General features: G+C 41.3%; 1 protein-coding gene across 1 annotated transcript in view; it reads left to right on the top strand.

Moving 5' to 3' along the window:
- The window catches only part of LOC106587565 (transcription initiation factor TFIID subunit 4), a 95,647-nt gene that overhangs the window by 32,181 nt on the left and 42,723 nt on the right, over positions 1-20,743 (top strand). Inside the window, exons 9-12 of the mRNA XM_045708205.2 lie at positions 11,478-11,647; positions 14,316-14,446; positions 15,456-15,581; positions 18,698-18,754. Coding sequence (XP_045564161.1) covers positions 11,478-11,647; positions 14,316-14,446; positions 15,456-15,581; positions 18,698-18,754 — 484 coding nt within the window. The remainder of the gene's footprint in view (positions 1-11,477; positions 11,648-14,315; positions 14,447-15,455; positions 15,582-18,697; positions 18,755-20,743) is intronic.

Here is a 20,743-nt window from a genome sequence, read left to right as displayed (position 1 = left end):
CACTGTTAATATAGATGTTTATGGTTACCCCCTGTTAATATAGATGTTTATGGTTACCCCCTGTTAATATAGATGTTTATGGTTACCTCCTGTTAATATAGATGTTTATGGTTGCCCCCTGTTAATATAGATGTTTATGGTTACCCACTGTTAATATAGATGTTTATGGTTACCCACTGTTAATATAGATGTTTATGGTTGCCTCCTGTTAATATAGATGTTTATGGTTACCCACTGTTAATATAGATGTTTATGGTTACCTCCTGTTAATATAGATGTTTATGGTTACCCACTGTTAATATAGATGTTTATGGTTACCCACTGTTAATATAGATGTTTATGGTTACCTCCTGTTAATATAGATGTTTATGGTTACCCCCTGTTAATATAGATGTTTATGGTTACCCCCTGTTAATATAGATGTTTATGGTTACCCACTGTTAATATAGATGTTTATGGTTACCCACTGTTAATATAGATGTTTATGGTTACCTCCTGTTAATATAGATGTTTATGGTTGCCCCCTGTTAATATAGATGTTTATGGTTACCCCCTGTTAATATAGATGTTTATGGTTAATATAGATGTTTATGGTTACCTCCTGTTAATATAGATGTTTATGGTTACCCCTTGTTAATATAGATGTTTATGGTTACCCCCTGTTAATATAGATGTTTATGGTTGCCCCCTGTTAATATAGATGTTTATGGTTACCCCCTGTTAATATAGATGTTTATGGTTACCTCCTGTTAATATAGATGTTTATGGTTGCCCCCTGTTAATATAGATGTTTATGGTTACCCCCTGTTAATATAGATGTTTATGGTTACCCCCTGTTAATATAGATGTTTATGGTTACCCCCTGTTAATATAGATGTTTATGGTTGCCCCCTGTTAATATAGATGTTTATGGTTGCCCACTGTTAATATAGATGTTTATGGTTACCCCCTGTTAATATAGATGTTTATGGTTACCCACTGTTAATATAGATGTTTATGGTTACCCCCTGTTAATATAGATGTTTATGGTTACCCACTGTTAATATAGATGTTTATGGTTGCCTCCTGTTAATATAGATGTTTATGGTTACCCACTGTTAATATAGATGTTTATGGTTACCCCCTGTTAATATAGATGTTTATGGTTACCCACTGTTAATATAGATGTTTATGGTTGCCCACTGTTAATATAGATGTTTATGGTTGCCCACTGTTAATATAGATGTTTATGGTTACCCCCTGTTAATATAGATGTTTATGGTTACCTCCTGTTAATATAGATGTTTATGGTTACCCCCTGTTAATATAGATGTTTATGGTTGCCCACTGTTAATATAGATGTTTATGGTTACCCCCTGTTAATATAGATGTTTATGGTTAATATAGATGTTTATGGTTAATATAGATGTTTATGGTTACCCACTGTTAATATAGATGTTTATGGTTACCCCCTGTTAATATAGATGTTTATGGTTACCCACTGTTAATATAGATGTTTATGGTTACCCCCTGTTAATATAGATGTTTATGGTTACCTCCTGTTAATATAGATGTTTATGGTTACCCACTGTTAATATAGATGTTTATGGTTACCCACTGTTAATATAGATGTTTATGGTTGCCCACTGTTAATATAGATGTTTATGGTTGCCCACTGTTAATATAGATGTTTATGGTTACCCCCTGTTAATATAGATGTTTATGGTTACCTCCTGTTAATATAGATGTTTATGGTTACCCACTGTTAATATAGATGTTTATGGTTACCCACTGTTAATATAGATGTTTATGGTTACCTCCTGTTAATATAGATGTTTATGGTTGCCCCCTGTTAATATAGATGTTTATGGTTACCCCCTGTTAATATAGATGTTTATGGTTAATATAGATGTTTATGGTTACCTCCTGTTAATATAGATGTTTATGGTTACCCCCTGTTAATATAGATGTTTATGGTTGCCCACTGTTAATATAGATGTTTATGGTTACCTCCTGTTAATATAGATGTTTATGGTTACCCCTTGTTAATATAGATGTTTATGGTTACCCCCTGTTAATATAGATGTTTATGGTTACCTCCTGTTAATATAGATGTTTATGGTTACCCCCTGTTAATATAGATGTTTATGGTTACCCCCTGTTAATATAGATGTTTATGGTTACCCACTGTTAATATAGATGTTTATGGTTACCCCCTGTTAATATAGATGTTTATGGTTACCCCCTGTTAATATAGATGTTTATGGTTACCCCCTGTTAATATAGATGTTTATGGTTACCCACTGTTAATATAGATGTTTATGGTTGCCCACTGTTAATATAGATGTTTATGGTTGCCCACTGTTAATATAGATGTTTATGGTTACCCCCTGTTAATATAGATGTTTATGGTTACCCACTGTTAATATAGATGTTTATGGTTGCCCACTGTTAATATAGATGTTTATGGTTACCCCCTGTTAATATAGATGTTTATGGTTACCCCCTGTTAATATAGATGTTTATGGTTGCCTCCTGTTAATATAGATGTTTATGGTTGCCCCCTGTTAATATAGATGTTTATGGTTACCCCCTGTTAATATAGATGTTTATGGTTACCCACTGTTAATATAGATGTTTATGGTTACCCCCTGTTAATATAGATGTTTATGGTTACCCCCTGTTAATATAGATGTTTATGGTTACCCCCTGTTAATATAGATGTTTATGGTTACCCACTGTTAATATAGATGTTTATGGTTGCCCCCTGTTAATATAGATGTTTATGGTTACCCCCTGTTAATATAGATGTTTATGGTTACCCACTGTTAATATAGATGTTTATGGTTACCCCCTGTTAATATAGATGTTTATGGTTACCTCCTGTTAATATAGATGTTTATGGTTACCTCCTGTTAATATAGATGTTTATGGTTGCCCCCTGTTAATATAGATGTTTATGGTTACCCACTGTTAATATAGATGTTTATGGTTGCCCCCTGTTAATATAGATGTTTATGGTTACCTCCTGTTAATATAGATGTTTATGGTTACCCCCTGTTAATATAGATGTTTATGGTTACCCACTGTTAATATAGATGTTTATGGTTACCCACTGTTAATATAGATGTTTATGGTTACCCACTGTTAATATAGATGTTTATGGTTGCCCCCTGTTAATATAGATGTTTATGGTTACCTCCTGTTAATATAGATGTTTATGGTTACCCCCTGTTAATATAGATGTTTATGGTTGCCCCCTGTTAATATAGATGTTTATGGTTACCTCCTGTTAATATAGATGTTTATGGTTACCCCCTGTTAATATAGATGTTTATGGTTACCCCCTGTTAATATAGATGTTTATGGTTGCCCCCTGTTAATATAGATGTTTATGGTTGCCCCTGTTAATATAGATGTTTATGGTTACCCCCTGTTAATATAGATGTTTATGGTTACCTCCTGTTAATATAGATGTTTATGGTTACCCCCTGTTAATATAGATGTTTATGGTTACCCCCTGTTAATATAGATGTTTATGGTTACCCACTGTTAATATAGATGTTTATGGTTGCCCCCTGTTAATATAGATGTTTATGGTTACCCCCTGTTAATATAGATGTTTATGGTTACCCCCTGTTAATATAGATGTTTATGGTTACCCCCTGTTAATATAGATGTTTATGGTTACCCACTGTTAATATAGATGTTTATGGTTACCCCCTGTTAATATAGATGTTTATGGTTACCCCCTGTTAATATAGATGTTTATGGTTACCCCCTGTTAATATAGATGTTTATGGTTACCCCCTGTTAATATAGATGTTTATGGTTACCCCCTGTTAATATAGATGTTTATGGTTACCCCCTGTTAATATAGATGTTTATGGTTACCCACTGTTAATATAGATGTTTATGGTTGCCCACTGTTAATATAGATGTTTATGGTTGCCCCCTGTTAATATAGATGTTTATGGTTACCCCCTGTTAATATAGATGTTTATGGTTACCTCCTGTTAATATAGATGTTTATGGTTACCCCCTGTTAATATAGATGTTTATGGTTACCCCCTGTTAATATAGATGTTTATGGTTACCCCCTGTTAATATAGATGTTTATGGTTACCCCCTGTTAATATAGATGTTTATGGTTACCCCCTGTTAATATAGATGTTTATGGTTGCCCACTGTTAATATAGATGTTTATGGTTACCTCCTGTTAATATAGATGTTTATGGTTGCCCCCTGTTAATATAGATGTTTATGGTTACCCCCTGTTAATATAGATGTTTATGGTTACCCACTGTTAATATAGATGTTTATGGTTACCCCCTGTTAATATAGATGTTTATGGTTACCCCCTGTTAATATAGATGTTTATGGTTACCTCCTGTTAATATAGATGTTTATGGTTACCCCCTGTTAATATAGATGTTTATGGTTACCCCCTGTTAATATAGATGTTTATGGTTACCCCCTGTTAATATAGATGTTTATGGTTACCTCCTGTTAATATAGATGTTTATGGTTACCCCCTGTTAATATAGATGTTTATGGTTACCCCCTGTTAATATAGATGTTTATGGTTACCCACTGTTAATATAGATGTTTATGGTTACCTCCTGTTAATATAGATGTTTATGGTTACCCCCTGTTAATATAGATGTGTATGGTTAATATAGATGTTTATGGTTACCCACTGTTAATATAGATGTTTATGGTTAATATAGATGTTTATGGTTACCCACTGTTAATATAGATGTTTATGGTTACCCCCTGTTAATATAGATGTTTATGGTTACCTCCTGTTAATATAGATGTTTATGGTTACCCCCTGTTAATATAGATGTTTATGGTTACCCCCTGTTAATATAGATGTTTATGGTTACCCACTGTTAATATAGATGTTTATGGTTACCCCCTGTTAATATAGATGTTTATGGTTACCCCCTGTTAATATAGATGTTTATGGTTGCCCACTGTTAATATAGATGTTTATGGTTGCCCACTGTTAATATAGATGTTTATGGTTACCCACTGTTAATATAGATGTTTATGGTTACCTCCTGTTAATATAGATGTTTATGGTTACCCACTGTTAATATAGATGTTTATGGTTACCCCCTGTTAATATAGATGTTTATGGTTACCCCCTGTTAATATAGATGTTTATGGTTACCCACTGTTAATATAGATGTTTATGGTTACCCACTGTTAATATAGATGTTTATGGTTACCTCCTGTTAATATAGATGTTTATGGTTACCCCCTGTTAATATAGATGTTTATGGTTACCCCCTGTTAATATAGATGTTTATGGTTACCCCCTGTTAATATAGATGTTTATGGTTACCCCCTGTTAATATAGATGTTTATGGTTACCTCCTGTTAATATAGATGTTTATGGTTACCTCCTGTTAATATAGATGTTTATGGTTACCCCCTGTTAATATAGATGTTTATGGTTACCTCCTGTTAATATAGATGTTTATGGTTACCCCCTGTTAATATAGATGTTTATGGTTGCCCACTGTTAATATAGATGTTTATGGTTACCTCCTGTTAATATAGATGTTTATGGTTGCCCACTGTTAATATAGATGTTTATGGTTACCTCCTGTTAATATAGATGTTTATGGTTGCCCACTGTTAATATAGATGTTTATGGTTACCTCCTGTTAATATAGATGTTTATGGTTACCCCCTGTTAATATAGATGTTTATGGTTACCCCCTGTTAATATAGATGTTTATGGTTACCTCCTGTTAATATAGATGTTTATGGTTACCTCCTGTTAATATAGATGTTTATGGTTGCCCCCTGTTAATATAGATGTTTATGGTTACCCACTGTTAATATAGATGTTTATGGTTACCCCCTGTTAATATAGATGTTTATGGTTACCCCCACCCTCCCTCCAGGTTCTTCAGCTCGTTTCATCTTTGTAAAAAACGTCTTAATGAACAATGATCTTTACGATCTGACCTATAAGTATAGGTGCTTATGTGTGTGTACATGTGTGATTGCGCACATCGTAGTATGTGTGTGCGTGCGTATGTATGTACATTTTCCTGTCCTGCTACGCATTCAAAATGTAACGAGTACTTTTGGTTGTCAGGGAAAATGTATGGAGTAAAAAGTACATTATTTTCTTTATGAATGTAGGTGAGTAAAAGTACAGTACAGATACCCCCAAAAATACTTAAGTAGTGCTTCAAAGTGTTTTTACATAGTTACTTTACACCACTGGCTCCGAGACCATAGTAGGCCACCGGGTTCATGGTAATGGCTTCCCCTCCTGAGGGGAAAGTAGCCGCCCTGGGCCCTGATTGATAAACCAATAAATCTTTAGTGACCTTGATAATTAAGCTGTCAGGGCTGCTTGTTACTGACAACCTTTTCCCTCTGGTGCTTCTGCCTCCGTGTTTACACAAACCATGCATTTCCTCCCTGCCCTAGCAGTCCACTATACTGGCTAACCATACAGTACATAGGCTACACACTGGTTTCATGTCAGCTCAATCAAATAGGGTTCATATATCCTCACCGGCACTACCCCCTCTACTCTGCTTGTTGACATGGACTACACCTCGCTGTGTAGTGTAGTAGTCCCTGGTAGGTCAGGGCTGTATGTACCTCTATACTGTTCCCCTCCTGAGGACATAAGAGCATGTTGGAACAGAGCCCTGTGGCGTGTGTATATCCTCTCACCTCAGAGCACTTTCAGCCACTCCCTCCCAGCATGGGTGCGCAATAGGCCAGAAATGGGGAGGGATGGTGGGAGTCTCCCCCCTCCTTAAAATAGTGATGATACTGAGATTGTACTGTAGGCATTTCTGTGTTTGATCTTAAATACTCCCCCTCCTTCCACTCCCCAGTGTTGTGCCATGTAGATGGTGTTTTGTGTAACATCAGATTTGTATTGTTTCCCTTTGTGAAGGATATAATGCTAGGGTTCAATAGCTAAGTGGATAGGGGTTGAATAGACTATGATCTCAGAGATTCAGTTTATAACCAGTCAAACATGGTCCAAATATAATCAACCAGGCATAACCCCTCTAGTGTCTCCACCTTGACCTATGTATTTATTTATCTGTTGTGTTGTGTTGTAATGTGCTGTGTTGTGTTGTGTTGTGATGTTATGTTGTGCTGTGTTGTGATGTGCTGTGATGGGTTGTATTGTGCTGTGTTGTGATGGGTTGTATTGTGCTGTGATGTGTTGTGATGTGTTGTACTGTGATGTGCTGTGTTGTGATGGGTTGTATTGTGCTGTGTTGTGATGGGTTGTGATGTTGTGCTGTGTTGTGATGGGTTGTATTGTGCTGTGTTGTGATGGGTTGTATTGTGCTGTGTTGTGATGGGTTGTATTGTGCTGTGATGGGTTGTATTGTGCTGTGTTGTGATGGGTTGTATTGTGCTGTGTTGTGATGGGTTGTATTGTGCTGTGTTGTGATGGGTTGTATTGTGCTGTGATGGGTTGTATTGTGCTGTGTTGTGATGGGTTGTATTGTGCTGTGATGTGTTGTGATGTGATGTGCTGTGATGTGATGTGCTGTGATGTGATGTGTTATACTGTGATGTGTTGTGTTGTGATGGGTTGTATTGTGCTGTGATGTGTTGTGATGTGCTGTGATGTGATGTGTTGTACTGTGATGTGTTGTGTAGTGATGTGTTGTGTTGTGATGGGTTGTATTGTGCTGTGATGTGTTGTGATGTGTTGTGCTGTGATGTGCTGTGTTGTGATGGGTTGTATTGTGCTGTGATGTGATGTGTTGTACTGTGATGTGATGTGTTGTGATGGGTTGTATTGTGCTGTGATGTGTTGTGCTGTGATGTGCTGTGTTGTGATGGGTTGTATTGTGCTGTGATGTGTTGCGATGTGATGTGTTGCGTTGTGTTGTGATGTGCATTGATGTGATGTGTTGTGATGTGTTGCATTGTGCTGTGTTGTGATGTGCTGTGCTGTGTAGTGATGTGCTGTGTTGTGATGGGTTGTGCTGGGTTGTTATGTGAGTTCCAGTGTGCTCTGTGGTGGTGGTGACGACAGACAGACAGACAGACAGACAGACAGACAGACAGACAGACAGACAGACAGACAGACAGACAGACAGACAGACAGACAGACAGACAGACAGACAGACAGACAGACAGACAGACAGACAGACAGACAGTGTAGTTTTACATTGCTGAGTGGAAGCAGCTGGTCTCTCCCTCCATGCTTTCTGTAAACACCCAACATCCGCTTTAATCACAGCCGGCCCTCATCCCCTAGTTCTCAGCCCTCAGCCGTCTCAGACGTCGCCCCCTCAGCCCAATGCCGTGGCAGGTAGCCTAGTGGTTAGAGAGTTGGGCCAGTAACCGAAAGGTTTCTGGATCGAGTCCCGGCGCTAACAAAGTAAAAATCTGTCGTTCTGCCCCTGAACAAGGCAGTTAACCCACTGTTCCCTGGTAGGCCGTCATTGTAAATAAGAATTTGTTCTTAATCGACTTGTCTAGTTAAATAAAGGTTAAAATGCCAGCGGTGAGCTCACCATCATTCCCCCAAATCCTCCTGCCCCTCCACTCTATGTCTGGTCTGGGGCATACGTCCCTCTACCCCGGCCCCCATCCAGCTTATTCACGTTCAGACCAGGCCGGACACACAGAGAGGGAACGTGCTTAAACTACAGTACACTGGCTTTGATACATATTGGCAGCAGTCAGCGTTGTCTAAAGTGCACTACAGTCTGTCGCTTTAGACAACGCTGACTGCTGCCAATATGTATCAAAGCCAGTGTACTGTAGTTTAAGCACATTCCCTCTCTGTGTGTCCTGCCTGGTCTGGCGCATTGAGGAACTAAGGAAGCTGTAGTGGCCTGAGCCTGTATGTGTGACTGTGTGTGTGACTGTGTGTGTGTGTCTCACTCACTGTGAGGTATGACTAGCTACATGGAGGGGTCTCAGGGGTGTTAGTCACTCAGATGGCTCGGTGGACGACCCCTACCTTGGCACAGGGGGCACTCTCTGGGGGGAGGTATCAGAGACGATCCCTGTCTGGCCCTGGATCCTGGACCCTGACTGGATGCTCCCATTCCACACATACACATGCTCCTTCTAAATGGCAGAGCAATCCAACTCCCCACCTATGGCGTGCCCTCTCTCCCATCCAGTCTTGATATGGAAAATACATGCATATGTATTCATGTTTCTCTGGGTGTCATGTCCCGCAGCAAAGCCAAACCAATCATTGAGAGGTGTCTTTTCCTCCATAGTGGAACCTAATTATATCTCACCTTTATTAGTGAGAGGAGAAGGTACTGTACATTCCTTCAGGAGTCTTTTTGTTGTTGTTGTGCGTTTCATATCTAATTCCCTCCTTATAATGTCAGCCATGTCTTGCATTTCCATTTGGTTGTAGCGCCCCCACCCAAACACAGGAGACATCTAGCTGTGCTATTAAGAATCAGGAATAAGGGAGTTATTTGCATAACAACATAGCATGTCCATGTCCACTAGCTGTGTTGTGTAACTTTGTGTTAATCATCATTACATATGATGATTTATGTAAGGTTTATTTATTTAATGGATAATGAGGTTAGGAGGCCAGGGTGTTGGGTGTTGATGAAGATGACGGTGGTGAAGATGAAGGTGTATAGCCTACAGTAGGAGAGGAGATATAATAATAACATAGTGTAATCTCCTGTATTATGGAGTGTTGTTGGGTAGATTCTACATGGAGGTTCATTATTAGACTCAGAGAGAGTAGGACTGGGACTGGCAGGGTGAGTAGAGGGTCTAGTGAGATCTCTTGGTGCTGGAAGGAGCTCTAATCGTCTTTGTCAACCTCCTGCCGGGATGTCAGGACTCATATAGGTGCTTGTGGCCTTACAGAGGAACAGGAAGACATCAGCGGGGTGCGATGCCTGCCGCTGACGATGGCGATGTGTTCCCACACACGGACGCCTGCCCGCTGCGGTCAGAGACTAGGGAACAAGGCAGCATCAACGTGCGTGGCCCCGCAACACTGACGGTCAGAACCAGCGGCTGCTGGCGGTGCGAACGTCAAATAGTTTAGAGGGGAGGTGATGGAGTGGGCGAGGGAGCGGCAAGGGAGGGTGGGAGCGGCTGCCCTGTGTGTGTTCTATGGTTCTCTGTGCTCTCTGTCACCGCCACTCAGTGGTTCCTCCAGCCCAGCGGGCGAAGGAGGGAGGCAGTATTTCCATGGATGATCAGCTCAGGGCATTGCCAGCCACAACCAGGTTACCACAGCACTCGTTCCCCTGTTAGGGTACAGTAGTCATTAGTGTAACAGTGTAGGTTCCGTCCCTCTCTTCGCCCCAACCCGGGCTCGAACCAGGGACCCTTGCACACATCAACAACTGACACCCACGAAGCATCGTTACCCATCGCGCCACAAAAGCCGCGTCCCTTGCAACGCAAGGGGAAACCCTACTTCAAGTCTCAGAGCGAGTGATGTCACTGATTGAAATGCTATTAGCGCGCACCACCGCTAACTAACTAGCATTTTCACATCGGTTACATTAGCACCCCCCCGACTGTCAATTTCAGATTCACCCAACACCTAAAATTAAAGGTGAACTGTTTGGGTCAGACATCCCATTCTTGTAATGATGGTCATCCTTGTGGAGGACCTTGACCTCAATGGGTCTTCTTGGTCCTTTATCACCTTGTTACTGTTTACCTCAAATACGATATCTAATACATATTACTGATCCAAACCTAAGTATGAATTCTAAAAAAGCTCAAATGTAAGAAAATGAACAATGTATTGAGAAGCCAGCTCGTGTTGTGAATCAAAATGGTGGTGGATATTTCCTCTGGACTAGTACTGGATGATATTGCTGTTCTCAGCAGAGTGGTCTGTATACAGTGTTTGTTGATATTAGTATATTGCTAGATTCATCACACAGCAGTTCCAATCCTCCTGTGCATCCTTACCCAGCTCCCCGCCATCCAAACGTTGTCAATCCTACTATAAGCTGACTCAAATGGACTCTGGATGGAATAAAACCCATTAAAATAGTGTATTATTATGAGCAGCTTATACACCTCTGAATCATGACAATGTAAGTGCATACACTACATTCCCTGTACGATTGCACCTTGAATGAAATGAGAAAATCAGAGTCAGTTTTCCACAGGAACAGCCCTGTAATTGTCTATAGGGACATGCAAACTAATACTGTAAAAAGGAGACATATAGTATTGTTTTATACAGACATTGTTGTAAGAGCTAATGTACAGATGTAGGCTCTTCATTTGAGCCAGTTTGCTACAGCAGGAAAATAGTCCTGCAGCAACAGGACATTTGAATTATTATCTGGATTATAATTCATTGACATTTTTGTAGGGGTTGATACATTTTTCATGAGGGCAAAACAAGTGGAAATGACAACTTTAGATGCCTTTTTAAAACTCAAATATACTACAAGTTTGCAAAAACAAACTACATCTGTAGAGCCCTTAAAAAAATGAATCCTCCATCTGTTTGTTTCCAGGGATGATGATGACATTAACGATGTGGCGTCCATGGCGGGGGTGAACCTGAATGAAGAGAGCGCCCGTATCCTGGCCACCAACTCTGAGCTGGTGGGAACACACATCCGCTCCTGTAAAGATGAGGCTTTCCTTCACCCGGGCCTGTTACACAGACGCATCCTGGAGACAGGTACGGACAGAACACTACTACAGTATGTTATAGTACATGATGGCACCCTCACTAGAGAAACCTCTACAGTGTATGATGATGAGGCCTTGTTCACAGCAGTAGAACAATAGAAGTTGCATACACAGTATGTCTTTAAAGTCATTAAGTGATAGAGAATTGAGGTGGAATCATGTACAGTGTCGTTGTCTTCACGGTTAGTATTATCTCCAGTTCCATAATAATAATTCCGTAATCATCAAGTGTTGCCAATGACGCTGATCTTCATTTTCATCATAGTGATTATTATCTTCAGATTTATCTTGAATTTATTCATGAACGTGTGTACCAAACAGAATCATGTTCCTTCAAACGTGTGTTGGTTTAGAAAATATAGGCCAGACTCCTGTCTGTGTGTGTGTGTGATGAAATCTATCTGTTAGCTTTGTGTTTTCTTCTATTCTCCTTGTTGTTTGTGCATCTGTAGTGTCATCACTAAAGACAGACAGTTTGATTTACTTCCCCTGATGGGATGTTGCAGGCCGGAGCAGACGCTGCTTTCTGGCCTCCCTCATTTTAAACTTGGTGCACTTAACAGTTCTTTCACCTCCTTTAATGAATTCTTCAGTGTCTGTCTGAACTTACTAGACCCCAGGCCCTGACATAAATACTTTATAGAGCTGTCTTTTGAAGGCTGCTTGTCAGATTGTCCTGTGGACTGAAGGAAGAGAGTTACAAGACTTGATTTTGTTCTTCTTCTGTCTTTTGATTGGATCTCCACATTCAGATACTGTCCTATTTGTGAGTCTGAGATGATACACGGATATATATTACCATAAACAACTAAGTCTTGAGTACACGTTGCATTATAAATCACACAGTAGAACAGAATTCAAGCACAACAGGGAGTTTTAGCACTAAGACGTTTCTTCTTGTTTTACCTCAATTAAGTATCCACAGTGACAGTGACAATGAGGCCCAGAGGTCATGTGCTGTTAGACAGTACATTGGTGAGGTTGTTATCCCGTCGCCTTGGGGAGGAGGGGGTTAAAAATGTAAATCTTGCTCTGGGGGCTTGGTGCTGTGCGGGGGCCGGGTGGGTGGGAGGCCATGGTGCCCCCTGCTGGGGAAGTGGCACTTGGGCGGCTTTGTTGTGTCAGTGATGGGCTGTGGAGAACTCTCAGCTGGCAGCAGAACCAAGGGAGGCTCCCCAGCCTGCCAACTCGGCTCAATCAGAGGCTAGTGGGGATGTGGTCCTCCTCACACAGTGGTACACAGCCCTGACTCACCCCTCTGCTTCATGCTTCCCTCTCTGCTCTCTGCTGCCACCACTGGACAGGGAGATGTACAGCGGGGCAGGGTAGATTCAGACCCGGTGTGGACCAGGGAACCCTGTGTCTTTCAGAATGTCCACACACAGATTGGGAGGAGAGGAGCTTGTTTCTCTCTCCCTGTTTCTTTCTTTCTTTCTTTCTCCTTTTTTCTCTTTCTATCTCTTCCCATATCTCTCTCTCCTCTCACCCCCTTCTCTCTTTCTATCTCTCTTCTCTCTCCCCCTCCCCATCGTTCTTCAGGCTTGTCCTTGAGCCGTGGGCCAGTTTCATTTGTGAAACCGCAAACAGCAACTCCCTTCTGACTCCCAGGGCCTAGAACATATGCACAGCTGGAGTTCTCTAGAATAGCCTCTCAAAGTAAATGTGCACTGGTACCTCAGAGGTCCAATTCTGCAGAGACGTATACAGAAGCACTCAACTCCAAAGAGACTCACTCGTGTTCAGTGCAGAAAGTTCATTTTTCTCTTTTTAAGGGCAGATGAGATTACCAGTAAAAACAGTACAAAATAAAGCCTGTTAAGGTGGTTGAAAACTAACACTAAAGCAATTCAATGCTGTTTAGACTCTCCTACAGTCCTAAGTGAGGGGCTGGTGTGGACTACATTGTACATTGAGGAAGGTATTTCTTTCATAGAGAACTTGGCTTTCTTTGTCTCTGTGCCTTAAAGATCTGAGTTTGTAGGAGAGTGGAAGCCTTTAGTATTTTACCTTTTGACATCGCTTACGACCCAGAGAAAATGTTTTAGAATTTTCACACTAATTATCAGGCTTATACGGATCTCGATCCTTTCAAGATGTTAGACCGGGAAAAGATGTATGTACAGTACGGCTGATTTAAATAATTGGTGTGGTTTACTTAAAAGTGTACCAGAGAGAACATTCTGTTAATGGAATATTAAAAAGGAAGAAAAACAGATCCTAAACTCTGTCCTCTGAATTATGACTTCACAAACTGTTTACTGCCAGAAAACCTTTAAAGTTAAGTTTGGCCAATGTTGTTTACAGCTACACACATGAAAGACTGCAGAGTAAGAGCTTGGCAGTTCATACTTGGATACTATTCTCAACATGGCACTAGAACTGTAAAACGTCTAGACAGAGCTTTATCATTATTAAACGAATACCTTTTTCACACTATCGTCCTGACCTAAACCAAACTGTGCTGGCTCAGATGTTTTGCTTTGTCCTTTTTAGCATGGTTCCAACAACTATGGTGGATGTGGAACCAGGCCAGCTCATTACAGCTTGGTTCGGTTCGGCTCAGCTTGGTTCAGTAGTATGAAAAGCCTTTTCGGACTGGGATTTGGGGAGATCAGCGTGTATTAATGTTAGAGTCCTTCTGTCTGTCTGACCCTAAGCTAAGAAGTTTGGCATGTCAGAGGTTCCTATGGAAGCGGTGAACTTCATCTCCCACGCTACCCAGTCCCGACTCCGCACTGTGCTGGAGAAGGTCTCCTCCATTGCACAGCACAGGATGGACGGCGGTAAGGTAAGTAGTCATGCTAGAGACAGACATACCTATGAGGAGGTGGGCGCTTTTTACACTTAAGTGATAAACACGATAGCACAGTTTCCACAGAAACATATTCTTCAAAACTTGAAAAATACCTGGTAGATCTTTTTCAGGCCTCTGTCTGGCACACCAGCATGGGTGACATTAACTTTTAGCCTTGAATATAGCAATGTAACCACATTTAATTGGTTTACAATAAAGTCAATTCAACTCTGCTCCTTGTAAAAGAAATAAAGCAAAAAACATAGCAACTTTGAAAAGCTGTTTTCCTGTGTGTATGTGAGGCAGAGGAGAGGGGTGGTGGGCTACAGCTGTCCCTGTCTTGATTAGTCTTTTTTGCGGTTTGGAAATGAGGCGTGTTAGAAGCGTGAAGTCTCCTCGTCTCTGTGAAGCCACTCTGTTGACATCAGCGAAAAAACCAACCCGGGCGGGCGGCCTGAAAGAGAGAGCACGGCTCGACTGAGTTACGGAGGAGGAGAGGAGTGCAGGCTCAGCTCTGAACAAAGGAGGGAGGAAGGATGAGAGAGACGTGCGCGTGGTGACAAACCCTCAGATGTCACTCCACTCTGTGCTCTGCTCTGCCACCCAGCTCCTCACATCGCCACAGACAGGGAGATAGAGTTAGAGAAACTGATAAAGGGTGTTGGGGGAGAACAGAGAGATAGAGACACACACACAGGGAATAAACAATTGTCATATTCACTTTTTGATGACCCACAAACTTTGTTTTCCTTCTGAAACTTGTCTCATCTTCCCATCTCCCAAGTGCAGAACAACATATTTAACACAACGAGAAGCGGTGATAGTGTAAACAAAGAAAAGTTGTGATTAGTTATCCAAACTGGTGGTTGAGAGAGACGAGGTGTCTAAAGTTGTAGTAATATGTTTATCCAAACTTGTGGTTCAAATGAGATCTTCTTAGGATCTTAAGTTATTTTTCCTCCACTCATTCTCTGTTTCTTTCTTTCCCTCTCTGTCTCTGCAGGATGAGGAGTGGTATGAGCAGTCGGCAGATGTGCGGTCGCAGCTAAAGTTCTTTGAGCAGCTGGAGAGGATAGAGAAGCAGAGGAAGGATGAACAGGAGAGAGAGATCCTACTCAAAGCAGCTAAAGTAAGTCCTAGTCTCCTTGTTGTTATAAAGGCATATATCAATGAAGTGTTTTCACATTCAATCCTGATCTTTAGCCCAATTTAGCAATACCCTGAAGTCTTACCAGTTTCAGTTACCCCATTTCCAAGCCTACCTAATATACCATGAAGTCCAGTGTAGGGACTGTTGTTCTGTTGCTATTGTGTGTGTTACTTGTGTGTGAGGTGGTGTGTAAGGTGGTGTGTAAGGTAGTGTTTAGCTGTGCTGTGGTGTGGTGTGTGTTCCTTGTCAGTGTCTAGGGCAGTGTGGTGTCTTCGCTGTTCCTGCCCAGGCTCTAGCTAACAGATGAAACCGAGTGTGTCCTCCGTAGAGTGCCCTCAGTGTGTTCTCCCGCCCCCTCGCTCTAGGGCTCCTTTGTCCTCTCATTGTCCCCAAACACAACAAGCAGAGGAACCACTGTGGAACTCTATACAGTCCTCTGATCTGATCCTCCTCACATACCCGCTGACACGCCCAGAGCTAAAAGCGTGTCATGTCAGCCATCTCAGTACTCAGGAGAACCAGCTTCAACAGTAGTGGGCAGGGGAGCCTCAGAGAGCCTTACAGAGTCTCAGAACAGATGAATTGCATCTAGGCAGCCTCTGCACACTCATGTGTGTCCATCCAGTCACACTCAGGCTGTTGAGACTGGTGTAAGCACTTCTTGCACACACTTAACTTGTATAAGATTGTAAAATGACTTGAATAAGTTATCACATACTTCATACAATCTATCAAAGAAGACAGGTACATAATTCATTAGACATACAGTATGATGCAAAGGTTCAAATATTGTCACCAACAGAATGTGTTTTGAAGGGAAATGCCCCACGGTGAGACATTAGAGAGAAGCTTGCTTCATTTAATACATCTTCAACAGAGACAATGTCCCACAGCTGATTGCATTATCACTTCCCTGTGTTAACAGCATTGTTATGGCCCTGCCTGCCATGCAGGACATTAGAAACAGTCAGACTGATGAACAATGACCCGCCTTGCCACTTTTATTGTTGGTAATTAGGAAACTACTGCCTTGACAGCAAAGCTGTTAAGCACCAAGCTTTATTTTGTTATTTAAAAAATATACAATCTCAGGGCCTAACTGTACGTGTCTTTAGAAGGAGTATATGACAGTACATTTTACTAAACATCAGTTTATCACACCTGAACAAATCTTTTGTATAGCTAATATGCAATATGTTTTGTCTGGGCTCATTATTATGTCATAGGAGGGTGGCACATTAATTCATCTGACTTTAATCTGTCCATTTCCACTCTACACTTCCTACAGTATATTTCAGTATCTAACTGGTGTATTCAAACAGTAGTGAGGGTGGATCCAGCATCCAGCCACTGTACTGTTATGCACCCTGTGTGTCCTGTTCCCTTGAGAGAGAGAGAGAGAGAGAGAGAGAGAGAGAGAGAGAGAGGAGAGAGAGAGAGAGAGAGAGAGAGAGAGAGACAGACAGAGACAGAGACAGAGAGAGAGAGAGGTCAGGACAGCTGAGCTGACAGAGTAGATGTAAAGCATGGCAGTACCACCATGGCCCTTTGTAAACAGGCCATTTTTGTCCCTGTTTTCTCCCCGCTGACAGCCAGGCTCCACACTGGGGCTGCCTTATAATTTGATCTCTTAAATAAGAATCTACTAAAATAATCCCCTCCTCCGCTCCCACTCCTCCGTCCATTTAAAATATGACTCAGGTCTTCAGGGATGCTCCGGTCGACTGGAGGGCAAATGCATTAGTTTTAGTTGAGACACCGACCAGTACGTGAACCGCCTGATATATTTAAAGCCAATTAGCAAGGAGTAGGGCAAGATATGCATATGTTCATGAAGGAGGGATGGAGGGAGGGAGCCAGGGAGCCAGGGAACGGGTAGCTAGACTCTTGTTTTCCAGCACCACTGAAGGCAAATAGCATTTGATTGCTTATAGTAGAAAAGGGAAACATCAGGAGGAGCATCACGTTCAGAGATATTAATGAAGTAGTCTTTAACACCACCGGGATGACCATGCTCTTACAGAGGTTAGGCAATGTTAAAGACACATTGGACCATTACTAGTCATATCCCTAACCTTCATTCAAGCTAAATGGATTTATGCTAGTTAAACAGGAAGTAGATTTTTTATAGAATTTTTCCCATTGCTATGGCAGCACTGTTGGCTGCCTGTATTACCATAGTATAGACAAAGACCTCCGGGTCGACATGTTGTACAATACAACTGCGGGAGCATTCAACAGTGTATCTATCTGTCTTTCATAGACTCATAGGAAAAGTACACTGCGTCTCTGATAGCTACAGTAGGCTAGTACTGTGATAGTGTGGTGATCTGGCAGGGTTCCACTAACAGTGAGCTTTTAGAAGAGTCCCTGTATGGTTAATTGGAAGCCCTGTGGTTAACAGCTCACACAGACAGGTACAAGCTGCACAGGCAGCTCAGCTCTCACTGACTAATTACAGTGGCGCTCCAGTACTGTGGACTCTGGTCCTGACTCTAGAGAGATGTGCGCACGCACACACACACACACACACACACACACACACACACACACACACACACACACACACACACACACACACACACACACACACACACACACACACACACACACACACACACACACACACACACACACACACACAGCAATGGCACTGGAACAAAAGAGGGACGGACGGACGGACGGACAGACAGACAGACAGACAGACAGACAGACAGACAGACAGACAGACAGACAGACAGACAGACAGACAGACAGACAGACAGACAGACAGACAGACAGAGTACCTGTGACTTTCTGAGTTTGAGCACATTCTCCCGGCCCTGTGTGCTCTGCTGGCTCGCGCAGAATTTTTAATAACCTCCTTTGATTAGAATCTCCCTCCAGCAGCTTATTTACGGTGGGATTTGGCGCAGGTTTAAAGGGCACTGGCCTCGGGCTCTCAATTGCACTTCTATGAATCCAAATACGATGTCCTTGACACCTTGTATCCTGTTCCCATTTTGTACTATTTTTGTGCTGGCTGCAACAGATGAGGGGGTCCTTAAACCAGCTGTTAACCTGTGTGTCTCCCCCCCCCCCCCCCAACTCTGCAGAGTCGCTCCAGGCAAGAGGACCCAGAGCAGGCTCGGCTGAAACAAAAAGCTAAGGAGGTAAGCGCTGTGCTGGAGATCATTACCCTTGACATTTTCCCAAGACTTCAACACATACATTTTTCATGCCTCGCTACATATGTAATGCCATTTAAAGGTCTGACTTAAAAAGTTGTAGGAATTATTTGTGCTGATTGAAGTCCGTCTCGTTTGGAAAAGTGGTTTCTATAGAACAGAGACACCACACCAAAGAGATCCTCCTCCTCTTTTCTCTCTCTCTCTCTCTCTCTCTCTCTCTCTCTCTCTCTCTCTCTCTCTCTCTCTCTCTCTCTCTCTCTCTCTCTCTCTCTCTCTCTCCCTCTCTATTTCTCTCTCTCCCTCTCTCTTTCTCTCTCTCCCTCTCTCTTTCTCTCTTTCCCTCTCTCTTTCTCTCTCTCCCTCTCTCTTTCTGGCTCCCAATAACATTTTGGAGACTGCTGTTCATTGTACATGGCTCTTTCAAAGAGATAGATTGGGGGAGCCTATCGGTGCTGTGAGTACTGGTTTAATATTCACCATAGCACTTTCCGTAGAGCCATTTGCATTGTAAAGGCTGATAGAAATATGTTTACTGTCACAGTTATGTATACATTTTAGTTTAAAACATTGAAATGGCTTTGGCACTGTAGGCGCACAAATGGGAAATATCAAAAATAAAGTAGAAAGAGACTGTGCTTTTTTGTTAAATTGAGTTGTTTTAGTCTCCCAATTTTCTAAACAAATACACATTTATATATGGGGATCATGTAGATCCCAAAAAGTAGACCACTCTTCTTCTTTGCGGTTTGTTAATTTCGTGAAATAGTTTGGATACGCTGAAGTTGGTATGTGTTTATGTTAATCGACACCTGATGTACTGACGTATGTTGAAACCGGAAGAGCAAAAAATGACTTGTGATTATTGAAAGAAAGAGTAAGAGCATAAACACTCTGTACAGCTACAGTGTCTTCAGAAAGTATTCATACCCCTTGACCTATTCCACATTTTGTTGTTACAGCCTGAATTCAAAATGGATTAAATATAATGTTTTTCTCATCCATCTGCACACAATACCCAATAATGACAAAGTGAAAAAAATTTATTGAAAATTAAATACAGAAATATCTCATTTACATAAGTATTCTCACCCATGACTCAATACTTTATAGAAGCACCTGACAGCTGTGAGTCTTTCTGGGTAAGCTGTGAGTCTTTCTGGGTAAGCCTCTAAGACCTTTCCACACCTGGATTGCGCAACATTTTCCCATTATTCTTTTCAAAATTCTCAAAGCTCTGTCAAATTGGTTATTGATCATTGCTAGAGAACCATTTTCAGGTCTTGCCATAGATTTTGAAGTAGATTTAAGTCAAAAGTTTAACTCGGCCTCTCATTCACTGTCTTCTTGGTAAGCAACTCCAGTGTATATTTGGCCTTGTGTTTTACATTATTGTCCTGCTGAAAGGTGAATTCATCTCCCAGTGTCTGGTGGAAAGCAGACTGAACCAGGTTTCCTCTAGGATTTTGCCTGTGCTTAGCTCCATTTAATTTATTTTTTTATCCTGAAAAACTCACAAGTCCTTAGCAATTACAAGCATACCCATAACATGATGCAGCCACCACTATGGTTGAAAATATGGAGAGTGGTAGTCAGTAGTGTGTTGTATTGGATTTGCCGCAAACATAAACATTTTGTATTCAGGACAAAAAGGTAATTGCTTTGCCACATTTTTTGCAGTATTACTTTAGTGCCTTGTTGCAAACAGGATGCACGTTTTGGAATATTTTTATTCTGTACAGGCTTCCTTCTTTTCACTCTGTCAATTAGGTTAATATTTAGGAGTAACTACAATGTTGTTGATCCATCCTCAGTTTTCTCCACCACAGCCATTAAACTCTGTAACTGTTTTAAAGTCACCATTGGCCTCATGGTGAAATCCCTGATCGGTTTCCTTCCTCTCATTGGTCTTTGTGGTTTAACCTGTGTTTGAAATGCACTGCTTGACTGAGGGATCTTACAGATAATTGTAAG

This window comes from Salmo salar, chromosome 26, assembly GCF_965601325.2.
Source record: "Salmo salar chromosome 26, fSalSal1, whole genome shotgun sequence".
Taxonomy (NCBI): Eukaryota; Metazoa; Chordata; class Actinopteri; order Salmoniformes; family Salmonidae; genus Salmo; species Salmo salar.
Note: the sequence above shows the minus strand (reverse complement) of the source record. Positions and strands in the feature narration are given on the sequence as shown.